Below are 19,320 nucleotides of genomic sequence, written 5' to 3' on the forward strand. Positions count from 1 at the left end.
TTGCCTGGAGAAGCCTTTGGATGGAGGAGCCTGGCGGGCTGCAGTCCATAGGGTCACAGAGTGGGTCATGACTGAAGTGACTTAGCATGCACGCGCTCTTTTAAAATGTGGGTCTCTGCTGTCTCCGATGGGTTTAAGATGCCCAGAGCCTGACTCAGCCCCAGCAGCCACACAGCCAGGGAGGCGCTGGCTTCCCCAGGGGGCGACGGGGGCCTGGGCCGCGGTCTCACCCCACGGTGCTCTCTTGTTCCCTCCACCCGCCCCAGAAGCGCCGGCACCTTCCGGAGGAGCCCACAAACAAGTGGAGGCAGAGGGTTAAGACCGCCATGGCGGGGGTGAAATTGGTACATGTCGTGTCATCGGGCGTCGTGCGTCTTCAGTGTGTGCAGATGAACCAAAGTTCATTGTCTCCTCAGCCGACTCTCGACTGCTGTATTACCGTGTTAACATCCACATCCACGCTCCTTTGCCTTCCTCCGCACCCTCGGGCTGTGATGTGTCGAGGTGTCTCTGCATGGCCACCGTGGGGTCATGGGCGGGAGCTCGGCTGTCTCTGGGGCTTGTGAATCGTGCCTGCCACAGCTGCCTGCCAGCGGTCCCTGGTCTCATTAACATGCATGCCACCCTCCCTGGAATGCGTGGCCTCGGGGGTCAGACCTGCCAGCATTCTTTGACCTCATCCATGCATTTTTTTTTTTTTTTTTGGCGTTAAAGATCCACCCCATTCTAGAAACATCCCAGGTTAGTGAAAAGCATCTACTTTAGTCCCTCCAGACCCTGCAGTCCCTGCGCCAGAGCCTTTGGGGCTGTGTGTCCCCACCGACCGCCGTTGCTATGCGGCGGGCAGCGTTTGAACTCGTAGTGCTGGTGGCTTGTCTCAACTTGCTCTGCAAAGGAAAATAACTATTATGGTCTGGGTGGCGGAGGAAAATAGCTTAGATCTTCTCGCCGTGCAGATGAGACTTTCATCCAGGAGACGGAGGCCGGGCTTCTCCCGGATGGGGGTGGCGGGGGGGTCTGAGCGTCTCATTTAGAAAAGCCTCTGGCGCCATCACGCCTTGTACAGAGAAGACTCACATTTGTAGACAACTATTATTCCTGTCATTTCATAGCATCCTTTCATCAGGGATAAAGCCTGGATGTTTGCATTCATTCATCACCTGCAGGGGTTGTGTGTTTTCCCACCGTGTTTCTGTGGTCCACGTTGTTCACGCCCACACACACACACACGTGCGCGTGCACACACACACCTGTCCACCAGGATGGTCCCCACTGCTGACCCAGCCCTGTTTCGTCTTGTAGACAGACAAGGTGAAGCTGACCTGGAGAGACCGGTTCCCTGCCTACTTCACCAATTTGGTGTCTATCATCTTCATGGTGAGTCCTGGGAGGCCGAGGGAGCTGTGTACCAAGGCAGGCGGCATTTACCTGGATGGGGTCAGCCGTCCATGTGGCAGTTGTCTTCATCCCAGGCCAGGCTGGGTGGGGAGATTCCACCCTAAAATGGGAAGGGGCCAGGGTTCTGTAGTGACCCCCGGGGGCTCCCTACACCTGGGGGATGGTCCCTGACACACATCTTTTGTTCTGAGAGTGACACATGTAGGTAACTTGTCATTCACACCCAGGAGTTCACAGGTATTATTTAAGACAAAACAGGGGGGGGTTTAAAGAAGGCCACGAAATGAATAACACAGAGACAGGACAAGAGTCAGGACGGGTCTGTGATGCTGGATTCATCCAGACCCTGTGGGTTTGAATAAATCAGTGACACCACGGCTGGCTCTCTTGGAGGTTTTAACGCCCAGATGATTGGGCCACGTCCCTGGAAGGCCTCAGCCCATGCTCCCCAACAGGTCAGTGCCAGCTGTGGTCACTGTAGAAATGACCATCCCCTCATCCAGCCCTGGAACTTTAGGTTAGGGTCTTAGCCCCAGACCTTGTGGGGGGCCCTTATGGCCCCTGTGGACTGAGGGTTGGGCTGTGCCCAGTGGCCTGAGGGGCTCACACCCGCCTGTCCCCCCACCTGCTGGTGAGGATGCAGAGGCCGGAGGTCTCACCCTCTCCGCAGGCCATATGCCAGGCTGGCCGTCCACCCTGAGGCTCTCGCTGTTGTCCATGAACTTGGAGACATGCAGATGGGCTTGTTTTTCCATTGGGTGTCGCGGGCGGCAGCTGAGGCCCTAAGCTGAGTAGTTGGAAGCAGAGTGAGGACTCTGCTTCCTCTCACGATCTTGCACACAGTTAAGGACATCGCCGATATAAAGAAATCCCTAGTGGGGACCCCCAGGACCGTGCAGCCACTGCAGGGAGGGCTCCTGGGTCTGTAGATGACTCCAGTGGCAGTGGGCCCAGCCCTGGGACACATGACCCAGGCACACATGAGTGGCGCTGAGGGGCAACCTCGGACAATGTGGGCCCTGCCCACAGCATCACCAGAGCTCCCCAGCAGAGGATGGGGTACAGGAAATGGGACTCAGGCGCCAAGGTTCAGCCCCTCCTGGCAGAGAAGAATCAGAAGGCCCAGCACAGGGATGGAGGAGGTGGGAGGCTGTGGGCCCTTCTGCACAACGGCAAGTTTGGACAGGAGCCCTCAGGTTACATGCCACTTCTGTGAATAGTCTTCAGGGAGTTTTGAGTTTCTCACATAAGAATCAAGGTGCAGGCACTGGAGGGCTGGTCCAGCACTTTCATGATTCCAGCAGGCACTGACTTCTCTGGTCTGTGCCTGAATCCTCTTGGTCACAACATGGCTGCTCCACCTCCAACATCACCTCCACCCTCCAGGCAGGAGAAAGGGGAAGGAGATGGATGCCAGTGGAGGCAGCCCCTCTTTGAAAGTGCTTTCCCACAGGGCCTGCCCACACCTCTGCCTGCATTATGCTGGCCAGCCCTGTCTGCACAGAGACTGGGAAATGGGCCAGTGTTATTCCCAGCAAAGGCAGGATAGTGGGGAGGGAACCAGCAGACCTTGAGGGACTGCAGTCCCCATCACAGATAAATCAGTCTTGTCCTGAGCACAGGAGCTTCATTCTCTGAACAAATAGCAGCTGAGCACCTACCAGGTGCCCCCATGCTCCTGGTCCTGAAGGTGCCCATGTGAACACTGCGTCGAAACCCTGGCCCTGAGGCCCTTTCCTTCCAGAGCGGACATTGCACCCAGGGTGGTCATGGGGGGGTGCACCAGCAGGGAAAGGGGGCACCTTGCTGAGTCTCTGCAGGCCCAGTGCCCCGTCTACACCTCCACATAAGGCAGGAGGGGCGTCTCCAAGCCCAGGGCGATGCCTTCCCCTGGGGTGGGGTGGGGCCTCTTGGCAGGGGCACGGGACTTTCCCAGGAAAACCCTCATTCCGGGAGCTGGCAGAAGTGGTACCCACACCTCACCACAGTGCAGCCCATTCTTCGGGGTGTGGTGTGGGGCACGGACGTTCCCTGGGAGGGTGTGGTCGCCATTCAGTCGCCCACAGGCGTGGGCAGCAGCGGAGTCACCAGCCAGAAATTTAAAATAGGAGCACCCTGAGATCCCCATCACTGCGGCCTTCCTCTGGGGTGAAGCAGGCAGACCCCTGCCAAGCTGCATCCTAGAGGCACACAGCGCAGCCCCTGCCCTCCAGGGCTGTCCCGGGAGCTGCGAGGGGCCGTCTGGGCAAGGGCAGGTCCCCTGCACACCCTCCATGAAGGTGACCTCTGTGAGACGCAGGGACCAGGGCACACAGAGGGCATGGCGAGTCGGGCTAGGGCGACGGCCCTGCACAGCCACCCTCCACCCTCAGGGCCACCTCAGGACTGGAATCCTCAGTCATCCTCACCCTTAGGGCAGGACAGGGTGCGGACAGGGTCTTCCCAGGTGAGTCAGGGCTTTTGAGGATAAGGAAGAGGAGCCCAGGCAGGCAGGCAGACGGCTCCATGCAGAACAGATGCATCATCCTAGCCAGTGCCCACCCCTGTCTCTCAAGCAGCCGCCAGTCCAAGCTTTAGGGAACGTTCTGGGGCAACAGTGGGTTTGGGAAGACAGGGGATGAGCTGGAGGGGTGTGGGGGTCTCCTGGGGAGATCAGGAGAAGGGACCCCATCCATCTGACCCAGGCAGGCCTGCAGCACTGCCAGGGAGACCAGACCACCACATGCCCCACCTGCCTCCCACAACAGCATCGAGAACATCACTGCTTCCACTCAGGGTCACCCAGGCTGGGGGTGAAGTCTACCCCAGAGTCAGCCTGCCAGCGCACAAGCCAGTTACTGGAGTTGCAGCCGTCCTGTGTCCTGTTGGGGACAGTGGGCAAGGCAGTCATGGCTCTCACAGCAGGCAGCCACAGAGCCATGCACTCCAGGCTTGGTGGACCCGCCAGGAAAGCCCCAGCTCGTGTGCTGGGTGACCCGGCCTGGTTATCCAACCTTTTTGAACATCAGTCTCCTCTTCTAGAAAACAGAATCTGGCCCCTCACTCATCTGTGACATTAACACCGGTAAAGCCCCTGGCATCTGGTGGGTGACAAGAAACGCCTGTCATTGTTTTGAAGCTGAAGCACTCCCAGGTCGGGGACAGCAGGGCCCAGGCAGCCGGAGGGTGTGGCCCAGCCGACGGTGTCCCCTCCCCCCACAGATCGCCGTGACCTTTGCCATTGTCCTTGGCGTCATCATCTACAGAATCTCCACGGCCGCCGCCTTGGCCATGAACTCCTCCCCGTCCGTGCGGTCCAACATCCGGGTCACGGTCACAGCCACCGCGGTCATCATCAACCTGGTGGTCATCATTCTCCTGGACGAGGTGTACGGCTGCATAGCCAGATGGCTCACCAAGATAGGTGAGTGCCCCGGCCGAGCCCCGGAGCCAGGCGGCTGCATGTCGCCTGCCATGGGGCCCTGGGCTGGTCGCTCAGCCCCTCTGACGGCCGAGTGAAGTGACCTGCCTGGACCAGGGCAGTGGTTCAGCGGCTTGCATCTCACTCCCTCTAGAGGTTCCAAAGACGGAGAAGAGCTTTGAGGAGAGGCTGATCTTCAAGGCTTTCCTGCTCAAGTTCGTCAACTCCTACACACCCATCTTCTACGTGGCTTTCTTCAAAGGCCGGTAGGGGCTGCTTTGGTGACTCAGACACACCGCCTTCCCCAGCTCGCGCCTCCCCATCCAATAGAAGGCTTCCTGCCCCCATTTCCCCACAGGCAGGAGGCACCCAGGCCCAAGGCAGAGCAGTCAGTGAGCTCCAGCTGCTGCTGCGGACGGGCAGAGGCCTGGCTCCTGCAGGGCCCCCAGGGGGCAGGGACCCTGGGGAGAGGGACCCCAGGCGCTGGGGACTCCAGACAGCAGGGGCTCCAGGCAGCCAGTTCCAGGGGCTCCCACACCAGGGAGGTGAGGGCTGCCAGAGAAGGTATGAAAGGGCAGCCACTGGTGTTCTGGGCCAGTGGTGGAGTGAACCCCACACCCTGACCCTCTGGAGCTGTCCTGGATTTCTAGGGGCCTGTGGCCCACCCACCACAACTTCCCACTGTCCCCACCCCCGCCAGGGCCTGGCCGGTCAGATCCTAGAACCCCTCCCAGAGTCTCCATCCTCAGCATCATGCGATTTACAAATGCCGCGGCCACCCGCCCATCCCAGGGTCCCGGAGCTGGGCCAAGGTGCCCAGGCCCCCCTGAGAGCACCCACAGCAATGGAGCAGGCTCTCAGACGACCCCCGGCCGCACACCCACAGGGAACTGAGAGGCGGCCTCGGGACCACCCCCACACCAGCCTGTCTGCGTCCCCAGCATGGCTGCGAGACCCTGCTGTGATGGGCATGGCACCATCTGGGCTCAGACCCCTTTGCCTTCTCCCCTCCTGGGCTCCCTTCCCTCCATCCGCCCTTTGGCCTCTTGGTTTCCCATTGAAGCCACGTGTTCTTACCCACCTGCGGGCTTGGGAATCACATGAACATTCAACCAACAGAAAGCCACTGTGGTCGGTTCTTAGATGAAGCAGGCAGGGGAAAGCCTGTGAGACCCTAGCCCTCCGACCTGGGGACGCACGAAGTGGCCCACCTTTGGGGTCTCCCAGAGCCCACTCACCCCACTCTAACTGACCCCCATCATTGGCTCCGACCTGGGGACCCACGACGCAGCCCAGCTCCCACCTCCCACCTTCGGGGCCTCCCAGGGCCCGCTCGGCCCTCTCTAACTGACCCCCATCATTACAGGTTTGTCGGACGCCCGGGTGACTACGTGTACATTTTCCGATCTTTCCGGATGGAGGAGGTAGGTCCCGCTCTGCTTTCTCACCTCTGTTCACACACCTCAGTTCCCAGCCCGCAAGACCCCTGCTCTGTTATCTAGCTGCTGGGGTGGGCTTCAGCCTTCCATGGCATGTCCATATAGTGTCACCTTAAAAGGAGAATATCTCTTCAGGGTCATGGAAACCAAAAAAATTACACCCTTTTTTTTCTTCTTCTTCTTTTTCTGTAAGACCTTGAAGGTTTTTCTCTTTGGTTATGGTGAACCAGTGAGAAAAAAAAAAAAAAAAACTCAATTACAACTCTTACTTCAACATTGATATACTCATCTCTCGCCCCACCACACACAGTGCTGGTGATCTTTGGCTTCTGCTCAGTGGTTCCAGCCACTGTGGTTCTAGTGCGTGTGTCTGAGTCCTGGCCGCCAGACTTGTTTCACTGGCTCCATCAGAGCAAGCCAGACTTCAGGGCCCATCAGCAGTTCAGGTCTCACGGGAACTAATCGGCTTTTGCAATTCCCAGAATAATTCATTTTATTGAGAAAGAAAGGTCTTCCTGATAAGATCGTATGAAACAGGGTGGAGAGGATTAGGTACTGGGTGACCTGGCTGCCTGAGGTGAAGTTGAGAGCTTCAGCCAGCTGAGTGCTGGCCCCAAACATCCCAAGGCCTCATCCACAGTAGCGGATGTTTGTAAAAAGCCTTCCAAATGCTCCCCACTACCTGACACGTCCTTTACCTAGGATGACACCCTGTCAAGCTCTCTAACTGTTGGAGAAGTTGGGGGAAATGTCTTCGTGAAATAGAATAAAGCATAGAGCATCTTTAATTTTTAATGAGATGGTGGCTCTTCCAGATAAATTTTTTGGCAATTTTTGGTATATGAAGTTTGGCCCAGGACTCAGAGAGTGTCAGCTGTGTCCTGGAGTGTCACCCAGTATCCCTTCAGTCCCCACCACTTGGACAAGTTAAGCTTCTGTCTGCCTGCTCACGCCCCCCGCCCCCACCAGCCTATGGTGGTACAAGCCCACGGGGGACAGGGCTTTAGGCCTAACAGGGGTGGCCGGCTGCCTCACCATGTGGCTTGCCAACTGCACGGGCCCCAGCCTGCGAGACCGCTGCCCACCCGCTGCCGATGGGCTCTCTCCAGGCCTGGTTCCAGCCCAGACAGCCTGTTGGTCAGGTTGTATTAACTCCAGGGGCCACTGTAACAAGACACCATAGACCAGGTTGCTTAAGGCAGCAGCTTTAAGCTCTTGATAGTTCTGGAGGCCAGAGTCCAAAATCACAGTGTCAGCAGGGTGGTGCCCCCTCCCAAGGTTCTAGGGAGGGCTCCTCCAGGCCTCTCCCAGCTCTCTCTGCCACTGACCGTCTTCGATGTCCCCATGCCGACGGACGTGCCTCTCCAGTCTCTGCCTGCATCCTCAGGGGGCCTCCTCCCCCCGCTCCCGTGCACTTGTGCGTTTTCGCTTCTTCAAAGGACACCAGCCACTGGAGCAGGGCCCACCCTACACCATCACAACTACATCTTCACTCGCTCATGTCTGCAAAGACCCTGCTAACAAATGAGGTCCCGCTGTGAGGCTCCAGGGGCTGGGACACGGAGGATACAACTCAGCCCTCGGCCCAAGGGCCAGCCTCCCCTCACAGGGGGCTGGGCGGGGCTGCGCGGGGGCTGATGCGACCCTCTCTTGCAGTGCGCCCCGGGGGGCTGCCTGATGGAGCTCTGCATCCAGCTCAGCATCATCATGCTGGGAAAGCAGCTGATCCAGAACAACCTGTTTGAGATCGGCATCCCGTGAGTAGCTTCCGGCCTCAGGTCTCAGCTAGCACGGGGGCGGGGGCAGGCCTCCCAGTGGTCTGGGCAGCAGGTGACGCGGGGCCTGGACCAGGGTGGGGGCACCAGAAACAGGGAGGTGGTGAGAACATGGGGAAGATGGGCAGTAGCGACTGCCTGGTGGACAAGGAAAGGGACAAGGCCAGGTGACACCTCCTCTCCCAAATGGCCGAGGATGCAGGATACAGATTGTTTTTGTTCAGTCGCTCAGTCGTGTCCAACTCTTTGTGACCCCATGGACTGCAGCACGCAGGTCTTCCCCGTCCTTTACTATCTCCTGGAGATTGCTCAAACTCCTGTCCATTGAGTCAGTGATGCCATCCAACCATCTCGTCTTCTGTTGTCCCCTTCTCCTCCAGCCCTTAGTCTTTCCCGGCATCAGTGTCTTTTTCAACTCACTGGAAAAGGATATAGATAAGCGCCCCCAGATCCAAGTGCCGGCCCCCGTGGTCCAAGGCATCCAAGCCTGCTCGGGCCCATCCAGACCCCTGACATCTTGGGGCCCTCCCCAGCCTCTGTTTCCTTATGTCAGGGGTCCCCAACCTCGGAGCCAAGGACTGGTACCTCCTGTCAGATCAGCAGCAGCTGAGATTAGAAATAAAATGCACAATAAATAAAATGCACTTGAATCATCCTGAAACCATCTCCCCCACCTCCAGTCTGGGAAAAAATCGTCCTCCACAAAATCGGTCCCTGGTGCCAAAAAGTCTGGGTACCACTGCTCATGTCACAAATGAAGCAGTGAGGCTTGCCCTCCGTGTGCCCCTGGGGGGAGAGAGCAAAGGAGCTAGCCCATCAACAGAGTGGTCACCGCAGACACATCAGTTCAGGCTTTAAAACAACCTGGAGGGGCCACCCCCAAGCCCGCCTTCCTGGGAGCCTGACCGAAGCTACGCCGTGCGTCCTCCAGGAAAATGAAGAAGTTCATCCGCTATCTGAGGCTGAAGCACCAGAGCCCCTCGGACCACGACGAGCACGTGAAGAAGAAGCAGCGGTACGAGGTGGACTACACGCTGGAGCCCTTCGCGGGCCTCACCCCGGAGTACATGGAGATGAGTGAGTAATTGGGGGGCCCTCCTGGGGCGGGACAGGGCAGACATGGGCCAGCAGCCCCCCAGGGCTCCGGGGGACACATGCAGGACTGAGCCGTGTCGCCTGCAGCTGTGTCTCTGGACGGGAGGTGCCCAGGGTGGCCCATGAATCCCGGGGCTGGGGCAAGAGAGAGAGCCAGCCAGATGTGGCCACACGGCAGCTGCTTGGAGCCTCCCAGACACCACCTCCCTCCCCACCCCTCTCCACTTGGGCTACACTGGCCTTCTTGCTGGTGTTGCTGTTGTTGTTCAGTCACTCACTCGTGTCCAACTCTTTGTGACCTCATGGACTATAGCCCACCAGGCTCCTCTGTCCATAGGATTTCCCAGGCAAGAATACTGGAGTGGGTTGTCATTTCCTTCTCCAGGGCATCTTCCCGACCCAGGGACTGAATCCACATCTCCTGCATTGCAGGCGGGTTCTCTACTGCTGAGCCACCAGGGAAGCCCTCTCTTTGCTGTTACCCAAACGCATAGAAGTCACGCCTACCTCAGGGCCTTTGCACCAGCTGCGTCCTGCCTGGAATTTGCTCCCCTGGTGCATCACTCACTCCTTTCCTCCAGGGCTCTGCTCAGAACGTCCCCCACCAGAGGGGTCTTCCCGCAGTGTGTGACGGGGCAGCCCGGCCCTGCTCTCTGCTTCTCCCCACAGCTGACATCTCTAGTTCCCGGCACTCTCTCGCTCCCCCTCCATCTGTCTCTCCTATGGAACTGACGCTCTGTGAAAGCCGGCCTTTGGGGTTTTTTTTTTACTCTTCACCGCTGTGCCCCCTCCACCTAGAGCAGGTCCAGGTATACAGTGGGTGTTCAGCGCGTGTTCACTGAATGAACTGACAAGCGAAGATGGAGACTCGTGTGAAGGGTTTCCCAAGTGTCGTGCCCCCTGACCACCATGGATAGCTTATCTTAAATGCAGGTTCCCGGGGCCCATACCCAGTGTGTTGGAGTAGGACCCAGGACTCTGCATTTTAACAGGCACCTGGGCGAACCAGCCAGGGACTGCTCTGCAGGGTGAGGTGATTGGGGCCGGGTGGCCTTGGAGCGCAGGAGCAGTTCCCTTTAGTAGTACATGCACTAGCCCCGTGGGCAATGAGTCACTCCCAGCTTCTCAGATGACAGTGCAGAAACAGCCCTGAGACTCTCAACAAGGAGACCATGTGGGGTCCCATGGAGTCCTCCGTTTTGTCCCAGAATCGACTCCGGGCTGAACCAGAGGCAGGCAGGCAGCTCCCTGCCCTGTAGGCACTCCCCACCCACCCAGGCCTGCCCCCTGCCTGCCTGTTGACACTCATCCTGCGGTCTTGGAGGAGGGTCTCCACTGCCGGCCACCTGACCCCGTGGGAAGTAGACACCAAGAACCGCAGCCTGTGATCAACTGGGAGACCACGGTCGTTCGTTTCCCCAGATTTCCATTTTCCTGGTGGCTGGAGAGTTCAGGGTCCTCTGGGGGGTTTGATGAAATGAAATTCCTGGAACAGGTCCCCCCGCCTTGCCCAGCAGGGAGCAGCCCACCCCATGCCCACTGGTCTCCGCCTCCAGGCTGACTCAGCTGGGATGAGGCGGAAGAAAGTCAAGTCCCTGCTGGGCCTGACCGGCCCTCTCCCCCACCCCACCTGCACCTCCACAGCTCTCCCGCAGCCTGTCTGTCTAAGATGAGGCAGTGTCACTCCAGAGTCAGAGAACCTGCAGCCTTAGGGCTAAGCGGCCCCTGGCCCCGGGGGCCCCTATCACCTCCACATCTGCAGAGGCTTCAGACAAGACCACTGCCCCCCAGAAGCACCCCACAGAGCCGCTGTGGGGCGCCAGGGGCCAGCAACCCCATGCCAGGATGAAGGCTCACACAGAGCCCCACCCGCCCGCCCACTAGCAATGGCCACACTCAGCCTGCCAGCCCGGGTGACATTCTGCCGGCTTCCTTGTTTACCGCCTGGCACCGAGCGCCCTTGGACAGAATCTGGCTGTACAATCCCTGAACCCACTTCCCCCACTTGCTTCCATTCAGCAACCTTTCTCTGACCTCCCCGGGAGCTGGCCATCTGTGGGCTAGAACCTCTGAGGCCAAAGGTGCCCCGGAGTCGGCTAGTTGATGATGAAGATGACAAGAAAGATAGAGGGAACAGGGCAGAGGAGCAAGATTGTCCGGGACAGTGGACAGTGGGCCCCCCTGGCTCCCCAAGGCCCGATGGAGTGGATGCTGAGGGCTGTTGGAAGCGCACTGATGCTGGCGGGCCCCCCAGGTCCCAGAAGGCATTCGGGCCCCTTCCCCGCCCAGACACAGAGTGACTGAGTCTGGGCTTTTGTGCTCACAGGCACCCTTTCCCCATCACTGGTAAATTTTTTCATGATCAGACTATAAGTGAGTACACGCCCATTATTCAGGACGTAATGTGAAGGTTCAGAACCTGACTCCTGGCCTGGGGTCACTCAGGGCTGCGGGGCCCGTGCCGAGATGCCCTCTTACACGCGGGAGGCAGGGTGCCGTCTGGCCCAGGGCGAGGGTCCCGCCGCCCTGAGCCGGGGGCCGCACGTGCTGACCGCCGCCCCTCTCTGCAGTCATCCAGTTCGGCTTCGTCACCCTGTTTGTCGCATCCTTCCCGCTGGCCCCACTCTTCGCGCTCCTGAACAACATCATTGAGATCCGCCTGGACGCCAAAAAGTTTGTCACCGAGCTCCGAAGGCCGGTGGCTGTCAGAGCCAAGGACATCGGTGAGTGCCTGGGCCCTGGGAGCAGAGACCCTGGGTTTGGGGAAAGGATCACACTCCCCGGAAGCCAGAGGCAGAGCTGGCCAAGTGGGGCCCCGACTCCTCACTGCACCTGCCCTGGAAGGAGACTCAGACACGAGGCAGGGGTGGGGAGATGCAGGACTCCAGCCCCTCTGCACCCCACCTGACCCCCCAACTCCTGAGATGTGCAGGCCACGGAAAATGTTAGGGAACCCCGACCTCCCAACTCCTGAGATGTGCGGGCCACGGAAAATGTTAGGGAACCCCGACCTCCCAACTCCTGAGATGTGCGGGCCACAGAGAACGTTGGGGAAGAGCTTGGGTCTCGGGTGACCAGGGGCCTCCCCAGCCTGCTGCTCCAGAAGGTCCATAAGACGCATTTTCTCTGTTAGTCCCCAGCACCCCTGCCCCACCCCGAACGTCCGTGTGGGCCCAGAACACAGAGCCAGACCACTGGGAAAGACGGTGTTAGCTGCCCAGCAAGTGTCTTCCTACACAGTGCATCACGTAGTCATTTAACATTCACTGGAAATATAAAGGAGGGAGCCCCCCTTCTACCAATGAAAGAAGAGCATCGTGTAACCTGCCTGGCGGGTCAGGGTCAAGAGCCCCCTGGGCCTTTTAGCCCCAAGTCACTAAGGCACTGGGGGCTGTGGGACTGTACACTGAACATCGGGCATAACTTTCAAATAGTCAGAGACCTCAAAAATGGAGCCAGCTTCCTTGTGCAGTGCTGAGCTCCCTGTCACCAGAGGCACGTAAGCAGACGTGGGTGCCCATCTGTCCAGGAGTGGGGGGGTCTAGTGGGCGGGGCTCAGAGACCCCCGCGCGCCTCGGCCAGAGCCAGCCCTTGTCAGCAAGGACAATGCCCATCTTATCTTAAACAGAATCACCTTAAACCAGGATTCAATTTTCAGGGTGAAAACAAAAAAGTCTTTATTGGAACTTTATCTTGAAATGAGATGGAAAATTACAAAATGTATTCTTTTATTTCCTATTGAATACAATTTTAGTTAGAACAACACCTGTGCCAGTTCTGTGCTGGTTCCCAAACAAACAAGATGGAGTTGTGTGTTAGGGGTGTTATCTGTCACTCTACCAAATTAAGGACTGCGCACCGGAAGACAGAGCTTTGGGCTGGACCTTTATGTTAGTTGCTCAGTTGTGTGGACGGTAGCCCGCCAGGCTACTCTGTTCATGGAATTCTCCAGGCAAGAATACTGGAGTGGGTTGCCATTCCCTTCTCCAAGAGATCTTCCAACCCCAGGGATTGAACTCAGGTCCCCTGCATAGCAGGCAGACTCTTTACTGTCTAGCCCAAACATAATCCTGCAAACATGCAGGGCCGTCATCACTCCTTCCAAAAGCTTCTCCTGCCCTTGGCATTAAGTCATCGCATCCCAGGCCAGGGACTCCGTGGGCAGTGCTCCATCCTCGGAGTGGCCCCCACCGACTGATGCTGCCAGGCCCACCAGCTCTCCACATGAGTCCCTGAGACGCCCGGAACTCTGCTTTACACGGTGCGCCTTCTCAGGTTGTACCGGAAGAAACTGCCGTTTTCACAATCCAAACACGCTCAGATACTGGTGATTTCACCTGGATCATGTTTGTGCCTTGGGATCCATGGTGTGACCTGCCGGGCCCAAGCTTAAGAAGGTCCAGGAACAGTCGCTGTTCCACCAGGAGGGATGTCTGAGCTCAGCTCCCGTACAGAGGTCATCGCCCTGCATTTTGACACTTGAGTCTCCTTCCTGTCCAGGTGACCCGGACAACCAGTGAAGACTCAGCAAAGAGATGCCTTTTCCACCAGACTTTGTAGTTTTGAAAGATGTGAAAGGATGTGAATTCTCTGGCTCCCAGGGTCCCTGATGCTGCCTCGCCTGTGGCTGTGGAGTGAGCCTCTGCCCCTCACACCTCGACTCTAAGGGCTGCGGGGCTGGGTAAGAGCCGTCCAGAGCAGCGCGCTTGCCGCTATGCTGGGTCAGAGCCCAGCTCACTCTTCCATACAGGGCCAGAGTCGATGTTCTCGTCTCTGTGGGCTGTGAGGCAATGTGCAGAATTCTCACCAAAAGCTGAAGTTTCTCATGTGACATCTCCTCATGTGAGGGTTCTTCCCTCCTGGGCCATCCAGGCACAGGCCAGGCACCTCTCTGGGCCACTGGCCAGATCCGCAGATCCCCCGACGACAGAGGATGAGATGGTTGGATGGCATCACCGACTCAATGGGCATGAGTTTGAGCAAACCCCAGAAGATGGGCTGCAGTCCATGGGGTTGAAAAGAGTCGGATGCAACGGAGCGACTGAACGACGACCTCGAGATCGAGGTGCCGTGGAGCCAGGGCTCTCTGCAGTGCCCCTCGCCCTGCTCTGAGGACGGCCCAGGGAGCCGTGTCTGATGTTGGACTTTCTCTGGGGCTTGTTGCTGTTGTGTCTCCCGGGAGCCTGGTGAGGACGCTAGGGTGACTCCTCGGTCCCACTTTCCAGATGGGGAGACTGAGGCCAAGTGCTGAGCATAGCCGAGCTGGATCCAGATTAGCTGAAGCCCTCGGCCCTTCCCGGCACACTTCTGCCAGGGCACTCCTGCGGCATGGACGGGGCGGACGCGGCAGCCTGCCAGGCGCTCCCCGCTCGGTCCTTGGGAATTCTGAGCCCGCGCCCAGTGGCCGTGAAAGAGCGTGCCACTCCTGCCCTGTGCTCCTTACAAAGGCCTGATTCTTGGGCCAGAGGCCCCAGGCGAGCCCACAGTGGCCACTGTTTGCTTTGGCATCCTGTGCCTGGTGGAGCCACGGCCACGCCCCACTGCAGCACCCTAAACCCTGCCACCCCCCGGGATGGAAGCGAATCCCAGGACGCTCCCCCCAGCCCTCCCTGGCCCTGGTGTCGTTCCAGCACCAGCAGGGTTTGGAGCACGTCCTCGGGGTCTCTGCTCACGGCTCCGCGACTCTGCTTACGGATCAGCTGCTGACTTCCTGGTTCCTGCCCCGTTGGTTGAAGCATAATCTGGGTTTGTTTATGGGCTCCTCCACCGTAACCTTTCCTTGAAGAGGCTTTTGTGTTCCTCCTGTGATCCGTGCGGGGCCCTGAAGGGACAGGGGCCCCGCAGCCCCCGTGACCCAAGCCCAGAGCGCCAGGAGCGTGTGGAGGAAGCACCAGCACCGTCACTGCTCTGCTCGGAGAGGGAGGCGTGCAGGCTCCTGAGGGAACCCAGCCCGTGCGCTCGTGGGCGCCGGCTCCAGCCTCCCAGGCCTGACCTTTCACCCGGGGCCAGCATTGTCCTCCTCTCGGGCTCGCTCTTCAGAGCCTCCCTGGTGAGAAACCCTTCCTGCATTCAGCTCCTGGGAGCTGCGAGTCGGCAAGCACAACCAAATACCTCCCTAGACTGTTCTTCAGAACCAGGCTCGGCACTGAAGAAGGAGACAGGTGAAATGAGGCGGAGCCCTGCGAGATGTCATAAGGAGGCTGAGATTCGTCCCAGGCGGCTTCAGCCCCTTGTACCTTCCTAGAGGTCATCAGGACAGTGATTCTCATCGTGTGGCATGCGTTCAAATAATCTAGCGGGTCAAGACTCCAGCAGACACGGATCCCATGGGCTGGGACCGGCGTCCCGGAGCCCAGGGTTCTGGGGTGGGGTCACACAGAGAACCATCGGCCTGGGCATAGAGACCCGGCAGGACGTGTGGGACAGCCTCAGTCCCCTGCTGTGGACCACTCTGGCCCAGCCATCTCCCCCGCGCCGTCCCCATTGCCTGCTGCCACCTCTGTCAGCTCACTGACAGACTTGTTTCCTCCTGCTGGGCTCAGGAGCCACCTCCCAAGGGAGCCCCCTGCCCGGAGACCTCAACTTGCTGGACTGGCCAGCACTCCAGCACCCCACTCAGAGTTCTCAAGCTCAGGTTGTGTGGGACCCCATGAATGAGTGGACAGGAGTGCCTGGTCTTGGCTCCCTTGAAACACCCTGCCCTTGGAGGGTTTTCTTCTCCAGGCTTTAGTAGGGTCTGGGTTTGGATAAATGTGATTCTTGAAGCCACTTGTGGTGATCAACGGCGTTGCCTTGGTACAGAGAGAGCTGCAATGCATGGTGTGGCCTGAAGGGGACGCCACTGCCAGCCGCCGCCAGCTGTTGTCACAGAGATGCCAACTGGGAGCTGAGGCTCTTGCAGAAGCAGCTAGTCTAAATTTTTAAAAAAACACATCATCCCGATTTGTATACAACCATTGACATTGTGGGGCTTCCCTGCTGGCTCAGTGGTAAAGAACCCGCCTGCCAATGCAGGAGACATAGCTTCTATCCCTGAGTCGGGAAGATCCCCTGGAGAAGGAAATGACAACCCACTCCAGTGTTCTTGCCTGGAGAATCCCATGGACAGAGGAGCCTGGTGGGCTGCAGTCCACGGGGTCACAAAGAGTCGGACATGACTAAAGGAAAAAACCACAGCAACAGCATTCTGTAAGGAGCAGGCAAGACTGGTGAAACTCCCGCGCACCTGGCTGTGGCAACTTCTGCTTGGGCATGAAGAGGCTGCTTGGAGGGACCATCTACACTCACATAGTCACTCAGCAAACACTCACCAGTGCTGGAGCTGAAGCTCCGATACTTTGGCCACCTGATGTGAAGAGCCGACCTGTTGGAAAAAGACCCTGATGCTGGGAAAGATTGAGGGCAAGAGGAGAAGGGGGCGACAGAGGATGAGATGTTTGGGTGGCATCACCGGCTCAATGGATGTGAGTTTGAGCAAGCTCTGGAAAAGTTTGGAAACTCTCCCAGACAAACCTAGATAGCATATTAAAAAGCAGATACATCACTTTGCCAACAAAGGTCCATATATGGGGCACTGGAAGCGCTTGCCCTTGTGGAGTGGTCCCCGGCCAGGGCTGGGAAGCCACCTCACACCTGCCTCAGGGGCTGGGTCTGAGCCGGTGGTTTCCCGATTCTGGGGCACATGGGCCTGAACTCCTGCTGTCTCTGCTGACCATCAGCATGCAGCCTGCAAACAGGCACTCACTGCGAGGGCAGGAACACCCATGCACAGCCTTATGGGCCCTGGGTGGAGACCCCCTGACCTGCCACTGTCCCCACCAGCCCTTTCTGTTGTCACCATCTCAGATCTGTCTGGCTCCAGGCAGGGGGAGAGGGTGAGTGGGACAGAGTTTCAGCCCCAAGTCTGCGATAATGTGTTCCTGGCCTGATAAGACACCGTCAGGGTGAGGACGGGGGTGGCCAGGGATGTTGGGGCCCTTTCCAGGAGCCATAGCCTTGGGGCCCTAAAGAGGGGGGCTGACTCTGGGCCCTCAGGCTTCCTTCCTGGGCCTCCTGATTCTCGTCTTTGCTGGGAGCGAGGCCAGCGGGGCAGCTGGCGATGCTCCAAGTGCTGTGTGGTCATCCCATTCCCCTGTGATTGGGCACAGCCCCACGTCTCCTGCTGATGGACCAAGGTGGGTCCAGACGGGTGTGGTTTGCACCTCACTGCTGCCCACTCACGTTACCGAAGATGTGCTCCTGGCCGCACTAGCTATGAGGCCCTGGCTTGGCTCCTGACCCTGGCTCGCCGTCTGACCTATCCCTGACTATGGCTTTTCTAGCACTGTTGCTCAGTCACTCAGTCGTCTCCGACTCCACAACCCTATGGACTGCAGCACGCCAGGCCTCCCTGTCCTTCACCAGCTCCCAGAGTTTGCTCAGACTCATGTCCATTGAGTCGGTGATGCTATCTAACCATCTCATCCTCTGTCATCCCCTTCTCCTTTTGCCTTCAATCTTTCCCAACATCAAGCTCTTTTCTAGTGAGTCGGCTCTTCTCATCAGGTGGCCAACGTATTGGAAATTCACCTTCACCTTCAGCATCAGTCCTTCCAATGAATATTCAGGACTGATTTCCTTTAGGATTGACTGGTTGGATCTCCTTGGAGTTCAAGGGACTCTTAAAAGTCTTCTCCAATACCATAGTTCAAAAGCATCAATTCTTTAGCACTCAGCCTTCTTTATGGTCCAACTCTCACAACCATACATGACTTTTGGAAATAGCATAGCTTTGACTGGACGGACCTTTGTTGGGAGAGTAGTGTCTGCTCTTTAATATGCTGCCTAGGTTTGCCATCGCTTTCCTTCCAAAGAGCAGGCACTCCTAGCATTGCTGCTGCTGCTGCTGCTAAGTCGCTTCAGTCGTGTTCGACTCTGTGCGACCCCATAGACGGCAGCCCACCAGGCTCCCCCGTCCCTGGGATTCTCCAGGCAAGAACACTGGAGTGGGTGGCCATTTCCTTCTCCAATGCTCGAAAGTGAAAAGTGAAAGTGAAGTCGCTCAGTCGTGTCCGACTCTAGCGACCCCATGGACTGCAGCCTACCAGGCTCCTCTGTCCATGGGATTTTCTAAGCAAGAGTACTGGAGTGGGATGCCATTGCCTTCTCCGACTCCTAGCACTAGAGCTATGTAAAAGTTTCTGGACACCAAATTTTGTGGATTCTGTCTCTAATTACTGCTGCATGGACTCTTTGGGGAGGGGGAAGCTACATGTAAATTGAATCTTTGTCTCTCTAGAAAAACCAGTCAGTAGTTTACACAGCTTCAAGGCAGATTGTTCAGAACTGGGAACCAGGTGTTTCTAAGCATCTCTCTGAGAATCTAGTTGGCTTACAAACAGCCGCTGAGCCAGTACAAGCTGTGGGCTCTGTGGTTCACCAGGTTGCCCCGGGCCCTCCCCAAATACTCCCAGTTACCACGCGTCTGACCTGTCCCACAAGAGGGCCAGCCTGCCGCGGGCTTGCTCGAGTTACTAAGAGCCCCAGCAAAGAGGGTCTTGAACCTGTGCTTCTCGGCCCCTCCCCCAGGAATCTGGTACAATATCCTCAGAGGCGTCGGGAAGCTTGCCGTCATCATCAACGTAAGTGACTTGGGGCCCTTCGGGAAGCTGGTCTCCGCCTACAGCCTCAGGCAGCCCCGCTGAGAGAGCGCCTCCTGGTTCTGCTGAGGAGTGGGGCGAGTTCAGGGCGGGAATGACACAGCTCCTCAGCCGCTCCCCGCAACCCGGGCAACACCCTCCACTGCGCCCACCTAGGCCCCTTAGTCCCCTTTCTCCCCAGAGTCCTGAGAGAAGGAGATAGAGGCAGACAGGGCGGAAGGGAGACCCAGAGAAAGAGATTCCATGTCAGCAACTCTTCTGCTCTTTAAAACAGTTCATTTTTTCTCCTTTATGTGAAGCTCACACCTGCTCTTTAAAGAAGGTTTGGGAAATGAAACATGGAGAGAAGAGGAACCTGCTAGCCAAATACATACACACACACACACACACACACATACATATACACACACATACATGCATGCACACACAGAGACACACACATACACACACATACACACAGACATACACACATATACACAGACACGCATATACATACACAAACACACACATAGAAACACACAGAGAGAGACACACATACATACACACATACACACACACGTGCACATACATACATA

General features: G+C 57.7%; 1 protein-coding gene across 10 annotated transcripts in view; it reads left to right on the top strand.

Moving 5' to 3' along the window:
* ANO1 (anoctamin 1) overlaps window positions 1–19,320 on the top strand; it is a 172,269-nt gene that overhangs the window by 142,913 nt on the left and 10,036 nt on the right. For 5 of the 10 annotated variants that reach the window (XM_070782481.1, XM_070782483.1, XM_070782484.1 and 2 more), the window contains 9 exons: window positions 267–344; window positions 1,303–1,377; window positions 4,600–4,801; window positions 4,953–5,064; window positions 6,165–6,222; window positions 7,894–7,994; window positions 8,944–9,089; window positions 11,678–11,830; window positions 18,675–18,727. In XM_070782481.1, the coding sequence (XP_070638582.1) occupies window positions 267–344; window positions 1,303–1,377; window positions 4,600–4,801; window positions 4,953–5,064; window positions 6,165–6,222; window positions 7,894–7,994; window positions 8,944–9,089; window positions 11,678–11,830; window positions 18,675–18,727 (978 nt within the window). The remainder of the gene's footprint in view (window positions 1–266; window positions 345–1,302; window positions 1,378–4,599; window positions 4,802–4,952; window positions 5,065–6,164; window positions 6,223–7,893; window positions 7,995–8,943; window positions 9,090–11,677; window positions 11,831–18,674; window positions 18,728–19,320) is intronic. The other 5 variants (XM_070782485.1, XM_070782487.1, XM_070782488.1 and 2 more) reach the window with 2 other exon arrangements.

This window comes from Bos indicus, chromosome 29 (genome assembly GCF_029378745.1).
Source record: "Bos indicus isolate NIAB-ARS_2022 breed Sahiwal x Tharparkar chromosome 29, NIAB-ARS_B.indTharparkar_mat_pri_1.0, whole genome shotgun sequence".
Taxonomy (NCBI): Eukaryota; Metazoa; Chordata; class Mammalia; order Artiodactyla; family Bovidae; genus Bos; species Bos indicus.